The sequence below is a fragment of the Polypterus senegalus genome, chromosome 10 (assembly GCF_016835505.1).
Source record: "Polypterus senegalus isolate Bchr_013 chromosome 10, ASM1683550v1, whole genome shotgun sequence".
NCBI classification, from domain to species: Eukaryota; Metazoa; Chordata; class Cladistia; order Polypteriformes; family Polypteridae; genus Polypterus; species Polypterus senegalus.
Genome location: NC_053163.1, coordinates 163,237,345 through 163,257,943, shown reverse-complemented (window position 1 = coordinate 163,257,943; position 20,599 = coordinate 163,237,345). Strand labels below are relative to the sequence as shown.

General features: G+C 51.7%; 2 protein-coding genes across 2 annotated transcripts in view; one reads left to right on the top strand and one right to left on the bottom strand.

Annotated features, from left to right (window-relative positions):
• The window catches only part of nfia (nuclear factor I/A), a 285,399-nt gene extending 278,677 nt beyond the window's left edge, over window positions 1–6,722 (bottom strand). The window contains 1 exon segment of the mRNA XM_039767230.1: window positions 6,094–6,722. Coding sequence (XP_039623164.1) covers window positions 6,094–6,189 — 96 coding nt within the window. The 5' untranslated portion in view covers window positions 6,190–6,722.
• The window catches only part of frem1b (Fras1 related extracellular matrix 1b), a 124,781-nt gene continuing 108,851 nt past the window's right edge, over window positions 4,670–20,599 (top strand). The window contains exon 1 of the mRNA XM_039767223.1: window positions 4,670–5,303. The gene's annotated coding sequence lies outside the window, so the exon portion shown is untranslated. The remainder of the gene's footprint in view (window positions 5,304–20,599) is intronic.

Here is a 20,599-nt window from a genome sequence, read left to right as displayed (position 1 = left end):
CATTTGCGCTTGGCACCGCGCGCGTCCTCGCCCCCCTCCCCTTCTAAGCCGATCTGTCATCTCGGCGGCTGCATTCACACGTCCGACACCGGCTGACCTTCTAACGAGGCGGACGTCCTGCGAGGGGCTCGTCGGGGTCCGAGAAGAGACTTTGGTTCGAAGGATTACAGCCAAGTCAGTCCAAATACACCGTCTGTTCAGAACTTAGAGCGCCTTTCACATGTGTGTATCTGTTATATAGCGCCTTTCATGTATACCTATTATCTCTTTTCTCTATATAGTGCCTTGCACATCTATCCATCTCTTATATACAGTGCGCGTTTCTTCTCTTGTCTATTTGTTAGGTAGCGTGTTTCGTTGACCAAAGCCTTTCTTTCCCATATAGTGCCTTTCCCATGCCCAGCCCTTCCTTCCTATTTGCCTTCCCACAGCGCCATTCACCCACTTCACCGCATCCTGAACCCTGACACTCGTGCGGTGAATTCACGCGCTTTTGTCACGTCAATGTCAAAGTGTCTTCGCACGAGTCATTTGTGCGACTGGGGGCACATCAGAACACACCGCACTGCTCCTGAGGGTCTCTGTCGCCGAAGCCCCTGCCTTGTCGTCCACAGAACAGCTGGCCTGAGATCGCCTAAAATGTCAAACGCCTTCTGGACGTACGCGCCAGTCAACTGCTGTTCCCCTTTGGCACTCCGTGCCCGGACACAGAAGTGCCAGCTCTGTCAAATGTGTGTCGGAGAGAGTCTGAGGTGTATGTGGAGGTCCGCTTGTTTTCCCAGCCCTTCAACTTCTTCTGGTTTTCATTTGACACTGACGTGCCCACCGAGCTCACCAGCTGACAATACCCATGAGGTGGTCTGCGAGGCCCCCCACTCTGAGCGCTGATTAAACGCATCCTCGTCTGACATCCCAACAGCCAGTAAAGCACCGGGCGGCAACAGAGCGTTCAGTCCTCCAAATGCGGGCCTGCTGCGTCCGCTTGGAAAATCGCAATAGGAATGTGGGCTTTAGAAAGAAATAGAAAATGGCAGACATAAGAAGGCAGGGACGAGCAAAGCAAATTAGAAACAAAAGGCCGCCCGGCACAGAAATGTTTCCGATTCATTAAAAGCTAAACTTGCGTGGCGCGCCGCCGGCAGGCAGGCTGGTAATGGAAAATGCGCTGCGCGTACCCGCGGCCATGGCATGCGCACCTGGGGAGCACCGGGGGCGCGGCGTGCTCGTCCTTGACACGCATTTGTCAGCTGGGACTCGCTCGATTGTCTCCATGGGGTCGCAGCCCCGTTTAGCCTCGCGCACCACTAAAGGCGGACCGAGGATCGAACTTTTTAATGCCCTAATATTTCTGTTCCAAAATGCCAATGGACTAAGTCCCCCCAACCCCTAGCCAGCCCCAAATCGGTGGTCCCTGCCGCCCAGCAGCCCCGCACTCAGACACGCGTTACTGGGGAATTGCGGCCATTGGCACTAATAACGATACCCGCCTTTATTAGCCGACTCGGCCATTACACTTCCATCTGAGTCCATACTGGAGAGGGTCAGCTAAAACCAGCACGACGGAGCAGGGGCAGAAAACTGCATGGAAGTAAATGCAAGAAACCTGGGGGGCTGTTAGTGGAGCCCCCGGGGGGAATTAAGTAATTCAAAGGCTCACCCGGGGGCGCGCTGGCAGTCCAGTCAGCTGCCCCAAACTTTAGTGAGCGGCGCGTGTGGACTTAAGTGGGGCGGCTGGGCGCACCTGTCCCCTTAAAGTAGGGGGCGACGAGGTGGGGGTGTGATTGAGGGGGTTTGGGGAATCGATCACAAATCGAGGCACTGAAACGTCATTTCGTTTCTCTTTTACAAAGACTCCTTTCGGGTAGCTGCCATTTTATTCATTTAATACGCAAATAAAAATCACTTTGGATTTACTGAATGGGACAGAATTTCACAAGTTGGCGAAAATCCCTTAAAATGATCTCAGAAAACAATTCGAGGTTCTTAACACAAAGGAGCAGCCAGCCATCCGGTCGGAATGGGATCCTGCACCCCCGAAAATGGAGAGCAGGAAAAGACGGGTGGGCAACAGGACAGACCAGGCCGACATGACGGCGTGAAAGGCACTATATAATCGATTAACAACCAGAAAACGAAGGGCGTTATGGAATAGAGAGAGAGATAGCGAAAGACACCATATAAAGGATACGAAGACAACGAAAGACGCTATATAATAAATCGACACATCTGTCTGTCATGCGGGGTCATCTCTTATAGTGCACGTCATTATCTGGTAATCTCTTACTGACAGCAGCAGCTCGTATTGTCCAAACCAGAAGTTCTTTTGTATTAGGGATGTTTTTTTTGTTTTGTTATTATATTATTTATTGTGCTATTTAATTATATAAAGTGAGAGTGGGAGTGAGAGTGAGAGTGAGAGAGCTTTTGAAAAATCTTACTTTGCCCTTGATAAGAAATACAATATAATCTCTAATTTATGTATCTGTTGTGTAGTACATGTCAGTGTCAGTCTGCCTTTCATTATCTATCAGTTACATGGCACATTTTATTGTCTATCTACTTATCGATCACGTGTATATTTTTTTTTTCATTTTCGTTATCCGTCAATCAATTTTCTGGTGCCTTTTATCGTCTATCATCGATTTAATAGGGCAGACAATGGAAGGAACAGATGAATAGATAGAGTGAAAGGCGCTATATGATAGATAGATAGATAGATAGATAGATAGATAGATAGATAGATAGATAGATAGATAGATAGATAGATAGATAGATAGTGAAAGGCACTATATGACAGATAGACCAAGCAAATGAACTAAATTGCATTTCGGCAGCTTTTAGTGTCGTCTCTTTCTTTTTAAAATGTCTTTCACTTAAGTGAAGAGGAGAAGATGAAGGCCTAAGAGGAGGTTTATGGATGTGGCGAGAGAGGACATGCAGGTGACAGGTGTGACAAAACAAGATGGCGAGGACAGGAAGAGATGGAACAAAAGGATCTGCTGTGGCGACCCCTAACGAGAGCACCCGAGAGAAGAAGAAGAACAAGAAGAAGAAGGGTGTGCCCTTAACTATGCATTTATGTTTTCAGTATGTTGTCGCGACCCTGCAGGGGTCTTCTCCACCTCTACGAGCCCCCAAATTGATCAGGAGGAGGTAACGTTCTGTTCTTTCCCTTTTTCCGTTCTCTGGCGGCTACGTTGTTACGTCACATCCCGTTGTGTTCCTCCCGTCACGTGACGATGCGTTCCCTCGTAGGTCCGTACTGTGATGCTCGTCACGTTGCACCTCTTCTCGGTCACACTGCGCTCTGAGCTGAATGGCCTCCGCCTAAGGGTCGCTGTATACCCCCAGCCTCCTAAGGGTCGCTGTATACCCCCAGAGTGCAGAAAACGCACAGAGAGGTGAGGGAGGTGAGCGCGGCCCGCACCTGCCAGTGGCCACGTGACCCCCCGCCTCCCACGTGCAGCTCCGTCACGTCACGCGCGCACCTTTTGCTCTCAGACCCTCACCTTGCGACCGGACAGAACTGTGCAATGAACTGAAACGTCCAAAAGTCACCGCGCGCGTCCGTCCAGCTCAAAGGCAAAGCGACAGGGACCTTCGGGCTCTCCGGCTGACCCCTGACTCGGCCTCCTTCTCGTGGGTCGGTTTCTGGCGGGCAGGTTCGGCCACCCAGCTCTCCCCGGGTCTTTGCGTTTTCCTTCCTGCGTCTTCTGCAGTTCTCGGGGACGCGCACCAAGTTTTCGGGCCCGGTGAGAACGGAAGGCTGGAGAGGCTGGGCGCTTTGCGGGGCTTCTTCCCGGAGATCAATCCCAAATTTCATCCTCTTCCTCCAAATACCCCCCGACCTCAAGCACCTTTCTTTTTTCTTTTTTTTAACGGCGAAAGGTTCATTAAAGGCTGCGAGCGCTCGTTCCGAACTTTGTGAAGCGCCGCGCAGAGCAGTTCCCGTCTCCTGTCGACAATGGCCTATTGTGTGACACCCCCACCCCTTTCCGCCCCCAACTCGTCTCTCTTTCGCCCTCCACTTCATTTGATCGCTGCGCTCTTTTCTTTTTCGGTTTCTCTCTCTTTTTTAATCTTTGCTATTTCGACCTCGGCGGCCACAACACTCCGTTTCACTTCGCCGTCTTTACTTCTAGCGCGTGTTTGGTGGCTAAAAGCGGGCCGAATCGGTAAGAGCCACCGAGTCGAGCGGTGCCACGGGCAGCCAAGTAAGAGAGGCGAGGGGGTTTTAGGGGGGCATGGACGCGCATCGGCAAACGCGGGACCCCCACGTTCGGGCTTTCATTTAACGGCGTCCCCGAGGCTGGCAGTACAGTTTAATCACTGGCAGTACGCAGTTTGTGGCGGGGGGTAGAAACTGGAAGAGCTGCGTACGACCACCCTCGGGCAGTGCCCCGGTCAGCCTGACAGGCTTCGAAACGCGAGCCGCCGAATTGGGCAAAAATGAGCCCCCCCAAAAAAGACGAAGGGCCTAAAAAGTGGGCAGCGTGGCGGAGCGGTTAAGACTTTGGGTTCAAATCCTGCGGTCGACATGGTGTGACCCTGAGCAGGTCACTTCACCTGCCAGCGCTCGAACAAAAATAAAAAAAAGTCACCCTATGGATAAAGCGGTCAGCGAAATAACAAAAAAGAAACCTCTGGAGGGCAAAGGAACCCAGAAAAGCGTGAAAAGCACAAAACGCCACACGGAAGGCGCTATATAGCAGTGGGGCGGATGAGGCGAACTTAGGGTTAGGGCGATGGACACTCGGGCGCCACCAAAATGGCAAGATACATAAAAAAATAAAAATGCTATATGTGGATGTATAATGGCTGCAGTTTGTTAATTCGCCGCAGAAAATCGTCGCCCATTTCAGCGAGTTAAAATAAAATCCTAAATGGAAGAATCCCATAAATAAAGGCCGTCAGTGTATTGTAAACGGAAGTGCCATCAATCAACCGAAAATGAGCGAATATTCGCAGGCACACCCGGCGGACCGCGGTCTCTAATTCGGCTGTCCTCTTCCGCGTGGAGACCACCTTCGCCTTTACCTTCTCTCCGCATTCTGTCGCTCCATTCACTAAGCCCACAATTCACTTTCGGAGAGAATGAGAAAATGGTGCAGAAGATTTGACTGCAAGAAACCAAACAAACAGCGCGAGAGCCTGGAAAATCCCCAAATAACTTGAATCAATAAGGACAGGAGAGCGGCAGGCACGCACAGACAGTGTCGGGGGTCGGCGAGGGGGACGGCAGCAACACAGAAAATGCAATCAAACAGCCGAGGACTCCGGGCGGACCCCGCGCTGCAGCTTGCGTGAGTAGAACCCACGTCCGGGCGCGGGGGTCCATCGGGGGTCCGCACTAAAGCGTGAAGTACAAGGGCCGACCTGCCGCCGTTGTTCGTTTGTCGTCCTTTTTATTGTTCTGTTAAGAAATGAAACAAACAGGATGTGCTTTGGGGGTCGCCCAGGCCCACTGGCACCCCTTTGTCACAAAGTCCTTTTCGATTTTTATTAAGCAGATGCAGAGCAGCGCGACAACGCGAGCGCTTCGTTTCTGTAAAACTTCCATATAGGAAAAAAAACACACACACACACACTCAAAGTTTTGAAATGGCATCTAATGCGTGTGGCACAGCCTGGCATTTTTGACAGTGCCAACGAGGGCTCATGGGACCAAAACAAAAAGCTGAAATGTATCAAATCGATCTGCCAAACATGCGGAGCCCCCCGGGGGGTCTTAGTCCAAAGCAAACTCAGATACCGCCAGTATCACGACCACCGAGCATACTAACAACAGAAGCGGCCGTCCACGCCGAAGCCCACTTCAGGGTCCCTTCCAAGGCAGCCCCCTGTCTAAATATATACATTATATTATATATAAAAAAGCCGCCCCGCTAAAGTAACAAGTGCGCTAATTAAGGTGCCCACTTCGCTCCTCTTCGTCAGGACAAGAATGGAGGCTCCTCAATTAGCAAGTGTCAAGTCAGCAGCACAACAAACGAGTAAGCGTTGAAGCCCTGGGACGAGAAGTGAGAGGGGACGGGAAACAAACAAAAAAAAAAAAAAAAAACAACCAACCCGGCGGCCTCCCTGCCAACTTACCATCCACCAAGTCCTGGCCGAGATGTCATAGCAGAGCTGCCATTTGATGGAGCCGTCCGAGGTTTTCCCTGCCATTACGCTGTCAGCAAGCTTCATCTGATGCTAACTCACGGGAGATAAGACACCTAATTGAGAAAACATTTGCACTGGCATGTTGGGCAACATGTAGCCCAGTCCATACCATATGGAATCATGGGTAAAAAAAAAAAAATCTCCTTGACAATGAACCAATCTGTGGCGGCAGAGCCCGTGGCAAGGTGAAGTGCTGAAGTGGAGATGAGCCGAGCCGAGCCGAGCCGAAGAGTCACCAGCGCGCCGAGCCGCCACCGCTCTTCCACTTCAAAGTGCGGGATAAAACTTTGGGGCTCCATGGCGGGCGTCCTCCTGATGTTTCCATTTCTTTCATTTTATTTGCTCATCGCTTCCATTTGCTGCCTGATGTGTGTGTTTTTTTTTGGAGGTGGGCTCACCGCGATGTAATTGGACAAAGGCAGGTAGTGAGTGGACGGAGGGCTGTCGTCGATGCCACGGGCTATTAGCCTGAGATTCGGGCTGACAGATGGAACTGCTTAGCGCCGCTCAGGACAGCACAGCCTCGCCTCGCTTTTCTTTTTCTTTTATTTTTCTATCTTTTTTTTTTTCTTCTTCTTTTTTCCTTTCCTTCCCCCTCGTGGCCTGAAGTGAATCTGCGCGGACAGCTCGGTTCACACCGTCACATTCCCAATGAACTCGGCCTTCTCCACTCTGGAAGAGGAAACGTCCCGAATGGGAAGCTCTGAGAGTGGAGGGAGGTCACTTGGGGGCACTCTTTGTTAATAATTATTGGCAGTAGTTTTTACTTTTGTTATCTTAAAATAGATAAAGGAATCGCTCCGAGAAGGAGAATTTTGGCAGACGGCGGAGTTTAAAAAGGAACTCTTGAACCTTCGTTCAGATCGCCGCAGATTTCCAAATAGAATCAGAAAGTCGCGCCGCGACCCCCTGGACGACACCTCGCCTTCCCAAAAACGTTGGCTTCGAATTTCATTGCGTTGTGCTTGGCTTGGATCGGCGCCGGCGGGGGACTCGGGCGCTCGTCACAGCGGGTCACTCGGATATGGCGCCCCACACCACAGATGACCCCGCTGAGCTGATCCAGTAACGCACACGAGAGCAAGACGTCGTGGACAGGCTCACCCGCCACGATGGCCGCTGCCAGTGTGTGGCACAAGAAAGTGGCAGAGCTGCGTGGGCACACCAGGCCGCCACGCTTCTGTGCCACCGCTCATCCATGTTACCGGCTTTGCGAATCGACACCCTGCGCCACTGCGCTCGGGCACAACGACAGCGACACGCTCTGCGACACTCCAGAGACGGGCGAGCCCACGGCAGGCATGGAGTTGTGCGGGGGATCCTGTGTGCAGGGGCGCTATATAAGAGGGCGAGGCCGCAGGCGCAGCAAGGCAGCGCACAGTGCTCAGGTTACCGGGGACAGGGGGACAGCCACCAACAGACTCTCCATTGTCACCGACTCGGCAATTTGATTCACCGCCGGGTGCATCGGGGTCTGCAGGAGAAAAGGGGGGCCATTCAGCCTCAGGTGGGCCTGCAGCTAACGACAAGAAAAGCCGTGCGTGGCGACTTCGGAGATCTGAACCCGCAAACGTCCAGCAGGTGACGCAGACGAATGGATCGAGGGGCGTGGCCAGTTATATAATATAATATAATATAATATAATATAAAAGATGACACACCAAACTGAAACCCTCTGAATCAAATTGATGGTCACAGGAGCCAAAGTCATGGGCATTAAATATTCTATTCTATTATATTCTATTCTATTCTATTATATTGCATTCTATTCTATTTATTCTATTCTATTTATTATATTATATTATATTATATTATATTGCATTCTATTCTATTTATTCTATTCTATTCTATTTATTATATTATATTATATTATATTATATTATATTATATTATATTCTATTATATTCTATTCTATTCTATTCTATTCTATTCTATCTGTCCCGTACCTTTCGTGGTCATTTGGACTTTATTGACCTAATCTGACCTGAATTCCGCAGGACTGAGAATGTGTTTTATATTATAAAATGGCTCGACCCTCAGGCCTGAGTCACGGTGACTGGAAGCCCCAGTCGAGGACATCACAGACATTCTGTGTGATTTATCCCAGCCGTCAGTGTCACAGAGTGCCTATCCAGTGGTGTGGCACACACACACACACACACACACACACATCCTACCCAACTCTGATTTTGCCCGCGTTCTCCGAGGTTGCGACTCCTCCAGGACAGACTCTTCCGAGTCACAAAGTGGGACAGATGAGGGGACAGCAGCGGGCTCCACGTGGATGTGCCCGGTGACAGCCCCGGCCAGAGCTGCTTCTTTCTTGCTGCGGTGGGTTCCAGCTCTGTGTGCCCTCATGGTGCACAAGGCAGAGTAAGACGCCGGACACCGACACGAATGTCACAGCTTCACTTCTGTGATGGCTTGGCATCCCGTCCAGGGTGGGTTTCTGCTTTCTGAGTATAAAGCAGGTACAGATAGACCCCTCATCTTCTCAAGTGTGCCACTCCATGCCACCCCAAATCGCTGAGCTGCCTGGGCCTCTGAGCTCCCGTCTTCAGTTCCTTGCTTTTCGTTTTAAAATCTTCTTCTTCCTCTTCGTCTTCGTCTTTTTCCCAGAATGGCTCCCTTCCCTTAACCTCGAAGCGCAGAGGAAATTGCCTTTTTTCGCCCTGTTTTTTTTTCCACTTCCAGGGCACTGCGGTGGAACAGATTACATCCGATATTAAACATCTGGTTTGTGTTATGACAATAAAGACTTAGGAAAGGATGTGAGATTTATGGAAAATAGAAGCCTTCCACGCTCCACCGGCGTCCGCCTGTGCTGGACTGTGCCGCGCACTCAGGTGGCACCCTCCTCGTGCAGATTCACACTGACGTGCCAGACGTTACCCGTGCCCTGCCCTTCTCCTTAGTGGTGGCCCTTTGAACCCTCCACGTCTTGTTCAGGCTCTGATGCCAAGGCTCACAGCGCCATCATAGCTTAAGGCTTTGCACTTCTAAGCTCCAGCAGCTCAGTCACAGGTGACCAGGGGTGCGCTGCTGACCCCCTGCAGACCCCCAAGGCCTTTGGTCTTTTTCCAGTTGGGCACCGTTGGGACCTCAGAGCTCTTTCTTCATCAGGCTTTGGCCCTTTTGTTTCCCTATTTGGATCTCTTAGACCTCAGGATTGAGGGGGCACACCTGGCAGGGGCTTGGGTCTGTCCTTGTCTTCCTTTGAGTTATAACTGGCCATTCTTGATGAGAGAGGAGACCAACCTTGAACCATCAGCCACTGGCACACCCCCTAGGAGAGGAGATTAAGTACCTGAGGGTCTGCCAGGATGGGGACTGACCATCAAGGGTATTCAGTGAATCTGCTCTCTGTGCCCTCACCCACACACGTGTGCCCAGCTTTATGTACCCTCACCTTCACATATGTGCCCCACCCTTCCAGGTTTTCAAACCATGCATAGAGATTAACATGGGCAATACGAAGGCTTCAGAAAAGACCCTGATTGTGCCATCTTCAGGCATTCTCATGAAATGCATCCCACCAGGGTGGGACCTTGGTATTTTTTTTTTTTAAGGAAACTTGAATGAAAGTTAGCCAATAAAAAGAGAAAGGATGCCCACAACCCCTGGCAAATTCTCTTTCTTTGTGTGTTTCTAACCCAACTCCAGGGATCCAAAGACCAACCAGCCAGGCCGGGATGACCCAGTGAAGTCCTGGCATCCCATCCACAGCTGCTTACTCCTGCAACGGTGGGCTCTGACTGTCCTGGTACCCTTTAAGTGTACAAAGAAGTTCATAGAGTAGGTAAGGGGTTCAGCGTATCATAAGCCAGAGCCGTCTGATGGCAGCCCACCATCAGCTCCTGCACCCTGGCCTGAGCCCTGAAGTCTTTTTCTAGGCGATGCCGCCTTGTTGTGTTTTGCACCTTGTTTATCTGCCAGACTTCAGACAAATGGGTGGCAAGAAACGGGTAGCTGATAGACATGTGCTGTGCCATCCCAGAACTGGAGTTCAGCTTGGGAAGGCTTGAAAGTGCCAGTGAAATGCCCCCCAAAGTTCAAAAGGACACCTTGAAGCTCTGCTATGCCCACTTTCTAGCTTTACGTGAAGGGCATGCCACTGAGTGCTGTAGTGGGCATCCCCACTACTTGACATTGTGGCTTCAAACAACAAAGTCACATTTGTGTCAGTGTTTGATTGGCTTTGGTGCCACCTTGACATGCAACAACATGACAACGGGGGTGGCATTGAGGTCGGCTGTGCAGCCTGCATGGGGCAAGCGGTAAAAAAATCAATGAGGAAGATGAAGATAAAGAGCAGCAGCAAGAAAAACCATTCCTCCCACTGACCTGCCAGTTAGGTGAACTGGTGAATCTGCATTGGCCCCTGACATGTATGTGTGCCACCTAGTGGGCTGGCACCCCGTCCAGGCGCTGCTCCTGCCTTGTGCCTGTCGCAGTGACATCTAAGAAGGGCTGATAAATCACAGGCACAGATTTGTGGGCACAGTGCTGGTGACACACCTGAAGTCACAAAGGGGGCTCAGAAAGTGTCCGCTTAGTGAGATTTGAATAACAAGGCCGCCCAGTGACGACTGGGACACTCAGGTGGCACTGGACACGCGTCGACATGCCTGATGAGATGACGTCACTATCGACTCGGAACGCGTTCTTATTTAATGAGGTCACTAAAAACTGGGCAGAGGTGAAGGCGAACAGAATGCCATCTCGTGAAAGGGCAACCCAGGAGTTCTGGAAATATCCCTAAAGCTCTGAAAGCGGTAGTGCGACCACCACGAGGGACAATAAGAGACGGACCGGGCCGACCACCGACGTCATTCACCGAAGGTCCACCGAGGGGCAGCTCGTCGTCATCGCAGCGTCCGGTTATTCGAGTCACTCGCAGGCGCCTCGTCTCCGGTCTGTCCAGCCGGTGAGTCCCAGTTGAGCGCACGGACGGACTTCTTGTGTGCCAATCAAAGCGGGCGACGAAAGCCCCTCAGCGCGGCGGTCGCAGACCATAATAAGTTCCTTATGGTGGTCTCGGTGTCCACCCCATCACAGACGGTCAGTCAGAAGTAAACGTTCTGGCGCGCGTAACGCGAACATCAGAAGAAGTAAACGAAGTGTCCGAGGACAGCGCCGCAGTTTGCAGCCAGCGTTTGTTTCCACGCATTCTTCCTCTTGATTGCTGGCAGATGCCATCCTTGGCGCTAACGTCGGTGATGCCGGGCACGCAGGGACAGCTGCGTGTCATGCCGGGTGAGTGCAGGTCGGGGGGGTCTTTGGGGACTCAGCTCCACGGGGCCTCGGGGGTCGCGCGCCCGGCCAACAGAGCCACACGGCAGCCCACCTGAGGATACGTGGGTACAGTACTGGCACCAGTGTGCGCATCCTGGCTTCAGGCATCAAAGGCGGGCCCACTGCTGACACAATGTGAGGACCCACCTGCCTGTACGACAGAAACGGAGCTGATCACCGTTAGATAAGGGCGTCGGCCACATGACACTGCGACTGCAACTGTTCATAAGAATACGAATAAGAATAAGCCGACCAAAGTCTGCATGAATCAAACACCAGGCTTCTGCAGAACTTCAACAAATATTTTTATTTCTTATCGAGGGTCTCCGTTATCAGTGGTACTTTCTCAACTTTCTATTTCGTTGTCGCCCTTGTGACCCCCTCAGGTTCGGTTCATTGCTGTGATTTGATCCCCTCTGAATGGCGCTATATGGAAATAAAGGCCGCCCGAGGCCCCCGCGCACCGATTGGACTCTGGATGGCCGTGTGGGAGTCGAACTTGGGGGTCCATATGGACCCCGTCGATTTAGCTGAGACAGGAGTGGTCGGGTGTGAAGTGAAAAGAGCGCAAGAAATGTTTTTGAAAAACGCGACCTGTCGTTAATTGGTCACTGAGTTATCACGTGAGGATTGCGGTTTAGATGCGTTAAGGGGAAATAACCAATAGGAACACGAATATGAAATCGACTATAATCTGCATATGAATACGTATACGAACACAAATTCCAATATGAATGTGAATATGAATATTAATATAAATATAATACGATTTTTTTTTGTTTTCGTCTCCGCCACATTAATGAAGGCTCCAGTTATGTTCATCAGTTTCTTTATTGGCCTCGTTATACAATTTGTATACAAATACAAGTTAATATCTGGTTACAGAACTCTGCGGCGCTCAGTGAAGGGCGCTATAAAATGCCAGGCGAATAAGAAAACGAACAGCGACGGACAGACAGGACGTGCCAACACCCCGGTAGGTCCATCGCGGTAATTTATCATGTTTGATTTTTAAGAATCAAACGAATAGACTTTGCATTTGTGAAATTTCGTCATTTGTGAAAACAAAGTGGGGCGGATAAACGACAACATGCGCCCCTAAAATAATCAATCAATCGAAAAAACAACCAGTCAATCGATCAATCAATCCATTGAAAAATCAATCAGTCAGTCGAGTTCGGGTGTGCCAGCTCTGCTGCCCCGTGTGGCTATTAAAAATAGACGTACGAGCGAAAGAACAAACCAACGAACGAACGAACGAACGAACGAACGAAGGTGGACCTGCACGCGCCATACACGTCAGACCAGAGGTGGCCGCCGCGTGCTGCAGGGGGTTTGTCACTGCCGATTGCTAAACGCGCGTATCCCTCTAATAATACTAATAATAATACTAATAATAATAATAATGACGATGATGAGATCTTGGAAATGTCTTCACGTGCAGGAAAGAAGTCGAAATGCGAGGTGCTGCACCAGCCGAGGGGCGCCCGAGCCCCAAAACCCTGAGGCAGGATTTCCGTGTTAAGAGTTTCGAAGAAAACGGGCAGCCGAAAAACGGACAAGAAATAAAAAGACGGGGCAGCGCGCGGTGTTTATTATTGAACTGCTTTTGTATTTCGAAGACTTGTCCAATAACCGCCACGTATCTATTTTAGTGACCTTTTGTGACATTTGGGACGTTCATAATTTAGGAAACGGGAGACGCGGAGAGCTCATTTTCAGATGACCTCAAAACTAAACGGCTTTTGAGCTTTCAAATTTACATTTAAACGACTTCACTGCTCTGTTTCATAGAGCTGGGAGTCTCATCGTTACTTGATGAATTAACGAGGCACTAAATATATGAAAACCTGTTGAAAGGCGCTATATGGTAAACAGGAAGCACGCGCGTGCATGAGAACAGGCAGCCGGACGCGCGCGTCGATTTCTTGTTGTTCGCTCCTGAACATTCCGGACCTTCAATGGCTCCTTACTGGTCGCGAACTTCCACCAGCGCGTGACAAAGAAGCCCACCCTGGGAAGGCCGCTTTGTGTGCGAAGTTGGTTCTTTGGGTTTTCGGAAGGGTCTGAATGTGTCTGCGTGACTTCAGGCTGAGAGTCCCTTCAACTCAGGGGGCCCGCTGGGCTTTAGCGAATCTGTCATCACCGGAAGCCATGACGGATCTGAATAAAGAGGGTCGCTCCCGAACTTTGTTGTGGTGGTTTTCTTTTGGGAACCACACATGGCATCGCTCTGAAAGACCCCTCTGTCACCCTTCCTATTATTATTCTTCATCACAAGAAGAAGATGTAGCCCTCCTATACCGTATTTTTAGTGTTCAGTTCCCGTCACACCCGCCTAACGGAATCCCCGGGATCCATCCGGCCAAATTCCGGGCTCTGACGTCATAACCCGCCCCCATAAGCGCACCGACACCCCGTCCCGGTCTCTTTCCTGCCTCGCGCCCCCCACTGCCGGGATCGGCTCGGGCTGCTGCCGTCCACCTGCAGACTGACAGTTCGAAAGAACGACAATAAAAAGTTGCCCACATTGTTCCGATCTGCCGTGTCACCTCTGTCACATTGCATTACAGCCTGCTGGCCTGCAAATAGATTTGTGCCCGCTTTCTGGTATTAGCTGCTGTCCTGCCATGTTGCAGACGCACTATGCCAGCAGCAACCAGCCAACAACCACAGGCTGGCAGCACAGGGGCTGGAACAGGGGAGCCAGCCGCAAGGACCATCTGTTTCCTATTTCTTAGAGAGCCAGGATGAGTGGCGGGCTCGGCTCTCTCGTCGAAGATGTGCCAGCCTGCATGCCCCCGTGCCCGTCTCCGTGCTCGCATGCGCCTTCACGTTCAGCTTCACTCGCTCGAGCGGCTTTTTTGGTGGGGTTGGCGATCTGCGCTTCATTAACGGCTGCCTTCGATAATTACCGGAGTTCGGGTCACTTTTTAGATCTTTTTTTTTTTGAAGTCTGAGATGTGACAGCGAGCGGCGACAGCGCGACACCGGACACTTAACGGAAAAGGGAAAACAAAAGTGCGGGTGTGTGACGTACATGTATAGGAAGGCGGAGGGTCGGACTCGCAATGAAAGGGAAGTTTGAATGAAGATTTAATTCTGTTATTGGATTTCATAAAAATGTAACAAAAATCTGCCGTCACACACGAGCCGACGGGAATTTAAGAGGCAAACGCTTTCTTTCTTTCTTTCTTTCTTTCTTTCTTTCTTTCTATGTGATATAGCGCCTTTCACGCCTATGCTGTATGCTTTCTTTTCTTTTTTTATCCTTCCCCCATATCTCTTCTGTAGCCCCACTTTTTCTGCTTACTGGTGACTGTCACTGTAGGTCACTGTGGTGGTCATCTCCGTCCCCTCCAGTGAGTGACCCTGCCTGTGCTCCATATCGAAAGAGCTTTGCCCCATAGCTCTGCACTTGTATAGCGCCTTCACAGAGCGTAGTGAGTGGGGCTGATGCTTCTTGTCCTGTCTGCCCACTGTGCCCGCTAGGCACTGCCGTCACTGATGCCCATCCTTTCTGGTTTCTCCCTCATTTCTTTCCTTTTTCTTGTGTAGTTAATTGGCTTCTTTACCAAGCTCACCATGAAAGGCGCTACATCGACTTTTTCTTCTGTCCCCGAGTTTCTTTGCCAGTTTTAACATGCCATGCACAAATGGCCCCCTTTTCTTGACTTTGTTACGATTTACAGGGGAGGTGCGCAGAAACATCAAAAGTTTACTTGGCTATCCATTTGAACCCTTTCACTCCTATTTAAAGGCTCCATGAGCACCATGCAGTTCCTCTCTGTGTCACTAGGTGCTGCTGCAGACGTCCATACACTGCTGGACTCACACACACACACACACACACACACACACGCACACGCTGACCGGGCACAGGGTCCATGCCCACAATGAGCTCCATGGTCGACTTCTGTCTGAGGCTCATGGCACCACAGTGCACTTTCTCCCCTGATGGGCTCCTGCGCCAGTGGCCCACATGACCCAGTCTGCTTCAGTTCTGCCACCTGTGCTCTCATCTGCTGGGGTCCTGTGGGTCACCTCTGGGCATCGGCCAGCTCATCGCCAGTAAGACTGGAATGAGGAGGTGACGAGTCAGCACTGGCAGAGAGGAGGCTGGAGACTGGCAAGTGCCTTGACGAGAAGCAGAGCGGGCACGCTGAAATAATTAAAGTTTAAAGTTACCAAGGCAAAGTTTGTCAGTCAGCAGTCGCTGGTCACAAATGGGCAGCAATTACGGCCACAAAAGCCAAGCGGCATCTGCTGGGCTGAAGAGAAATCCAATCACTGAATCTCTAAACACGAAACTGGCAATTAAGTGGCGCGCAGTCAGGAGATGACGTGGGTAAAAGTGGGTCTGTCCACTGGTGAGACACGGGCCTGCGGTGGTCAGCGCCACCTCACTGGGCCCTGCATGGATTACCATGTGGGAGTGTGGGTGCTGGCAGGGCGGGCAGCCAGAGTGCCAACTGCACTTAGTGCTAACGATCCATGAGGCCCAACCGAGGAGGGAGAAACTGCAAAGGAAGGGGCAAGAAAGGGCAGCAATTTGTGGGCACGGTGGGCAGTCGGGCCAAGAGGCACCAGCCCCACTCAAGGCACACAGTGCTACGGGACAAAGGTCACTCGCTCCCTGTTGGGGACAGAGCCGGTCACCTTGTGACATACAGGGACCACCTGGCCAGTCGAGTCTAGCTGATCACCAGGAAACAGAATGGGGGTAACGGATAAGATAAGGGGGCAAGAAAAAAAGAATCTGTGGCCACCCACAGGACAAGGTGCTTCCCAGTTAGTTGATGGCCATACTGGGACTGGTAAAGATCAGCTGGAGGTGGCTTTAAAATTGGGGTTCTGAGTGGAGCCAGTGCCGTTAGGATGAGTATTGGTGTGAGAGTGTGGCACTGGCAGAAGTATCAATACTGGCACTCGCATTAGAAGGAGTGGTGACCCTGGTGTTGGCCGTGGCAAAGGAATCAATCCAATCAGTACTAGCGGTGCTGCCAGCGGGAGTCGTCACTTGATACTCGTGGAGCGTTAGGAGCGTCAGCTGGAGTTAAGGACGTAGCCTTACTAGTAGTACAGTGGTGGTGCTGTTACTATAGCAACAATCAGGGCTGGGAACCCCCCCACACACCGAGGATTGGCAGAGGTATTAGTACGTGTGGTGCCAGTAGTAGTGGCATTAGTACTCGTAGTCGTCATGGGCTTTAGTAGTCGTAGTAACGGTGCGAGTATTAACGTCACTCTCCGTGACAGTAGTGTTAGTCGAAGTAACAGTCTGAGTATTACTATTAGTGTTACTATCAGTAGTAGCGCCCGCGGGTCGGTCCCATCTGCAGTATCATTACTACCAGCTGTAGGAGTGCCAGTGTGGGCAGGTGAAGAACATCGAGGAGACGTTCCAGGACGCCATTCTTACACGTTGTCCTCTCCTAAGGGTGCTGTGGCCTCAGGTCCGCTCTGATAGGATGGAATCAAACGGGCGTGTTGTTTGTGCAAATGAAGGCGCGTGGGCAGGGTTTTCTGCCCCTCATTTGATTCCCTCTGCCATGCCAGTCCAGGCGGTGGCACACGCCGAGCTCCCCTCGTTTGTGTCGTTGCTGTTTTTTGCTCCCCCACACCGTTCCTTTCACACAAGGCGGCCACACGGGCATGACGACGCAGGGCAGAGTCGTGCTGTGGATGACATAGCCGGGCAGGTAGACACTGAAGAGTCTGAGCAGCGAGGGTCCACCTGAATGTGCCCACAATGCGCTCTGCCAACAAGGCTTGAATTTCCTCTGCCGCGGGTCATAATGGCCCCGTTGTTGTGGCCTGGAAGCGCGCGGTGAAATGAATCTCCATGAGCGCGGGCTCCCAAGGGGGCACAGCCTGAAAGATGGCATTATACCTCTGAAGCGTTCTTCTTTCTCGGCCTGGGCCTCCTCGTTTGAAGGCAATCCGCTAATAGATCAAATTAAATCCAATCTTCCAGGAAACCGAAAGGCCGCTGTGGGGAGCGGAGTGTGTGAACCGAGGCGGGGGGCCCCCAAAAAGCCGCTTGTTTCCAGTTTGACTTGTCTGGGCGAAGCTGCACCTCCGGATCCCGTCACTGAGATTCCGTGAAAGGCCACAGGCCAGGGGACGGCAGCCATATGAAGCACTTGTGCCGTGTAAATATCACTGGGTCGGCTCGGCCACCGCGGGCGCCTCCTTGAGCCTTTAATGGATGGAATCACTCGGCTTCATCTCTGGCCGTTTGCAGCTGTTTAGCATAATTAATTTGATCAGCCGAGCGCCAGCCGAGCGCCAGCCTAGCTGGGTACTCTGCCTCTGCCATTACGCATCACATCTGTCTCCCTAATTGCTCGCGCCGCCGACAAATCGTTACACCAGTTGAGCAAATTCTTGGGAATCTTCTGTCAGCAGAAGGGCGGCAGGCGCGCGGGGAAGGCGAGGCCTCATAGACACGTGAAGGGGCACCGAAAGGCACCTCCAGCACGACAGCGGGCACAGAGCCGTTGGGATGGAGGGGCCACCAATGACTCTCCCATGCCAGTCTCTGGCGTGTCCTTGTAGCTCCAGAGCGGCTGAGGGCAGAACCCCATGTCCTGGTCACCTGAGTGTGCCACTCGGCTTCACATCCCCTCTCGCCCCCTCCAGTGTTCTTCGGCTGGGAGGTGATGAGCGATGCCCAGGCTGGGGAGGAAGTGGCCCACCATGTCGATTCCACGTGCTCAGCTGTGTCATCTCTGGATGTGACAGCAGGTGTCAGGTGCCATAAATGTGGCCCACCTCATGTCATTTAAGGCACTGTACAGGGTCCAACACAGAGTTAAAGGCACCTGTTGAGTGCCAAGCCTGGCACTCTCTCACGTCTCTCAGAGTGAAGCCGTGATGGTGGGGACACCTGGCAGATGTCACCTCATTACAGCCCGTCATTTGGAGGGAGCAGAATAAGGAACTAAAAACCCAACATGGCACTGCAGCAATGTCACAATTCAATTGTGGTTCATCAGGGGCAACCAGAAGCCACTGGCACTCACAGCCAAACCGCCAGCGCGCCCGATCCAAATGAAAAACATGTTAAGGAGTGCGGCGGTCCCCTCTCCGGGGTCCCGGGTCGCGTTTTGAGCATTACTCATTCCTCACTCCCGGCCTCTGCGGAAACATATGTGCGGCAGACCTGAGCAGATGTCCACAAGCCGCGCTCATTCGTCTCGACAAGGCGCCTGCCAGCGGCGGGCCGGTGGGATCAGTCAGGGCACAGCTGAGCAGTGCCCTCTGAGCTCAGCCCAAGGCGCTATATAAGATGAGTATGATGTGCCCAGGCCTCACTCGGCAGACCCGCAGGGGCTCATTTGTGTCCTCTAAGCCACTGGGTGCCAAACAGGCCCAACTTAAAGGACACCTGCAGACCGTCACACACACTCACACCTGGCTCCACGATGGGAACCACGGCGCCACCATGCCAACCTGCTGCTGCAAAACAAGGACCAATGATAAGGTGGCAAGCCAGGAGCCTTGAGCTGACTGGCAGGGGCTCCAATGGTGTATACCCAGTGCCACCCTGTGCCAGCTTTTCAGTGGTCCAGAATGAGAACCTGAAGCCAAAGAACAGGGCATGGCAGGCACGGTGGGCATCCAGGCACAATCATCTCCTGGCGACGAGTTTTGTTTTTTTTAAACCATTTACTCCATGCAGCTGATCCAGCAAAAGACCCTGCCATCAGTTTTTGGGCGGGGGTCTCTCGCCTGTCTTTCATGTATTTTGTTTGTTGTAATTTTTTTTCTTAATGTTGCTTTATGTAAATATTCTATAAGTCTTATGTGGCGCCACCATGATGTCACCACGGAGGGACAGAGAGGGTGGAGCCATGTGGCGGTGTCTCATTTCTGTTATTTAATATTCAGGTGTATTTCTGGGCGGAGCCCCAAGAGGCGGGGCCACCTGCTCTCACTGCTGAAGGACCGCCCTAACCCCTCCCCCTTTGACGTTCGCTGAGTTTTTGCTCAAATTTCTTGTTTGCTTCTTTCTCAGTTGGCCTTTCACTCAAACCCCTTTAACCTCCTCGTATTTTTTTTCTTCTTTTTCTTTCTTTTGTTTTAAATATTTCATCGATTCTTTTCTTGGTTTTCTTTTTCCTTATCAAGTCAGGCGTTTGACGGTCCGTCTCCTTTGAATGGCATTTTGGGACACTAGAAGTGATTTTGCACTTTAAAGGCCCATTATAGGGCTGCCTGTGAAGATTGGGGGCAACACTTGGGTGGGCTGGTGAAGGGGGGGGGTGCAGGAAAGAAAGTGTTCATCGAGCAAAGATGTGGAAGGCACCACGACAGGTCGAAAGAGAGAAGCTGTGGCCAGTGGAGTTTTCCAGTTAGCGCCTGGTCCCACTGGTCCCACTGGGCGTTTCCTTTCATCTCACCTCCTTTGTGAGTCGTGCTCTCGTTTTTGGCCATTGTTCAGTCCCTTTATCCTCCGTTTCTCTTTTGTTACTGTTCCGCCTTTCTTTAATAAATTCTTAAAGTATAAGGAGACCTTCTGGTGATGCTGTGGGTCTTTCACAGCTCGGACAGCCACCAGTCGGGTGGTCCTACAGCCAGAGGTCTGGGGCCTTCCCTGCCCCTTAAAGGACACGGTTGATGGTTTACGGCATTTTGAGCCCGAAGAGCGAGAGCCCCGTGTTGGGCCTGAAAGGCGGCCTGCCGTTTGAGTTTCGCTCCAGGCTGCCAGGGGTGAGGCCTGTTTCTGAGGCTGGTCTGGCCTGGCCTGGCCTTGTCTGCAACTTCGAGCTGCACCAGCTGTAGGGTGGCAGTGCCAGCTGCTGTGCCAGCCCCTAAAGGACCACTCGCCTGCCTGCATTGTCTTCTCGGCAAACAAGATGTGAAAGCCAACGTAGGACAATGCCCGCCCAGTGACTCCGCCCTTTTTAAGTAACGTTTCGATTGTGCAGCCCACCTGAGCCATCACCATGACAACAGACAACACCCTAAAGCCAGCCGCTGCTGTCATCTGTTTATTTCCCAAACCTGCCAAGTCTTTCCTGGCAGCGTGTTGCTCAACACAGGTGCCACTTGTGGAAGCGATGCCAGCCCATAAATGGGCACCTGTCACTGTATGTTGTCTTGGCTTATCACTCAGATGGTTGGTCATTTG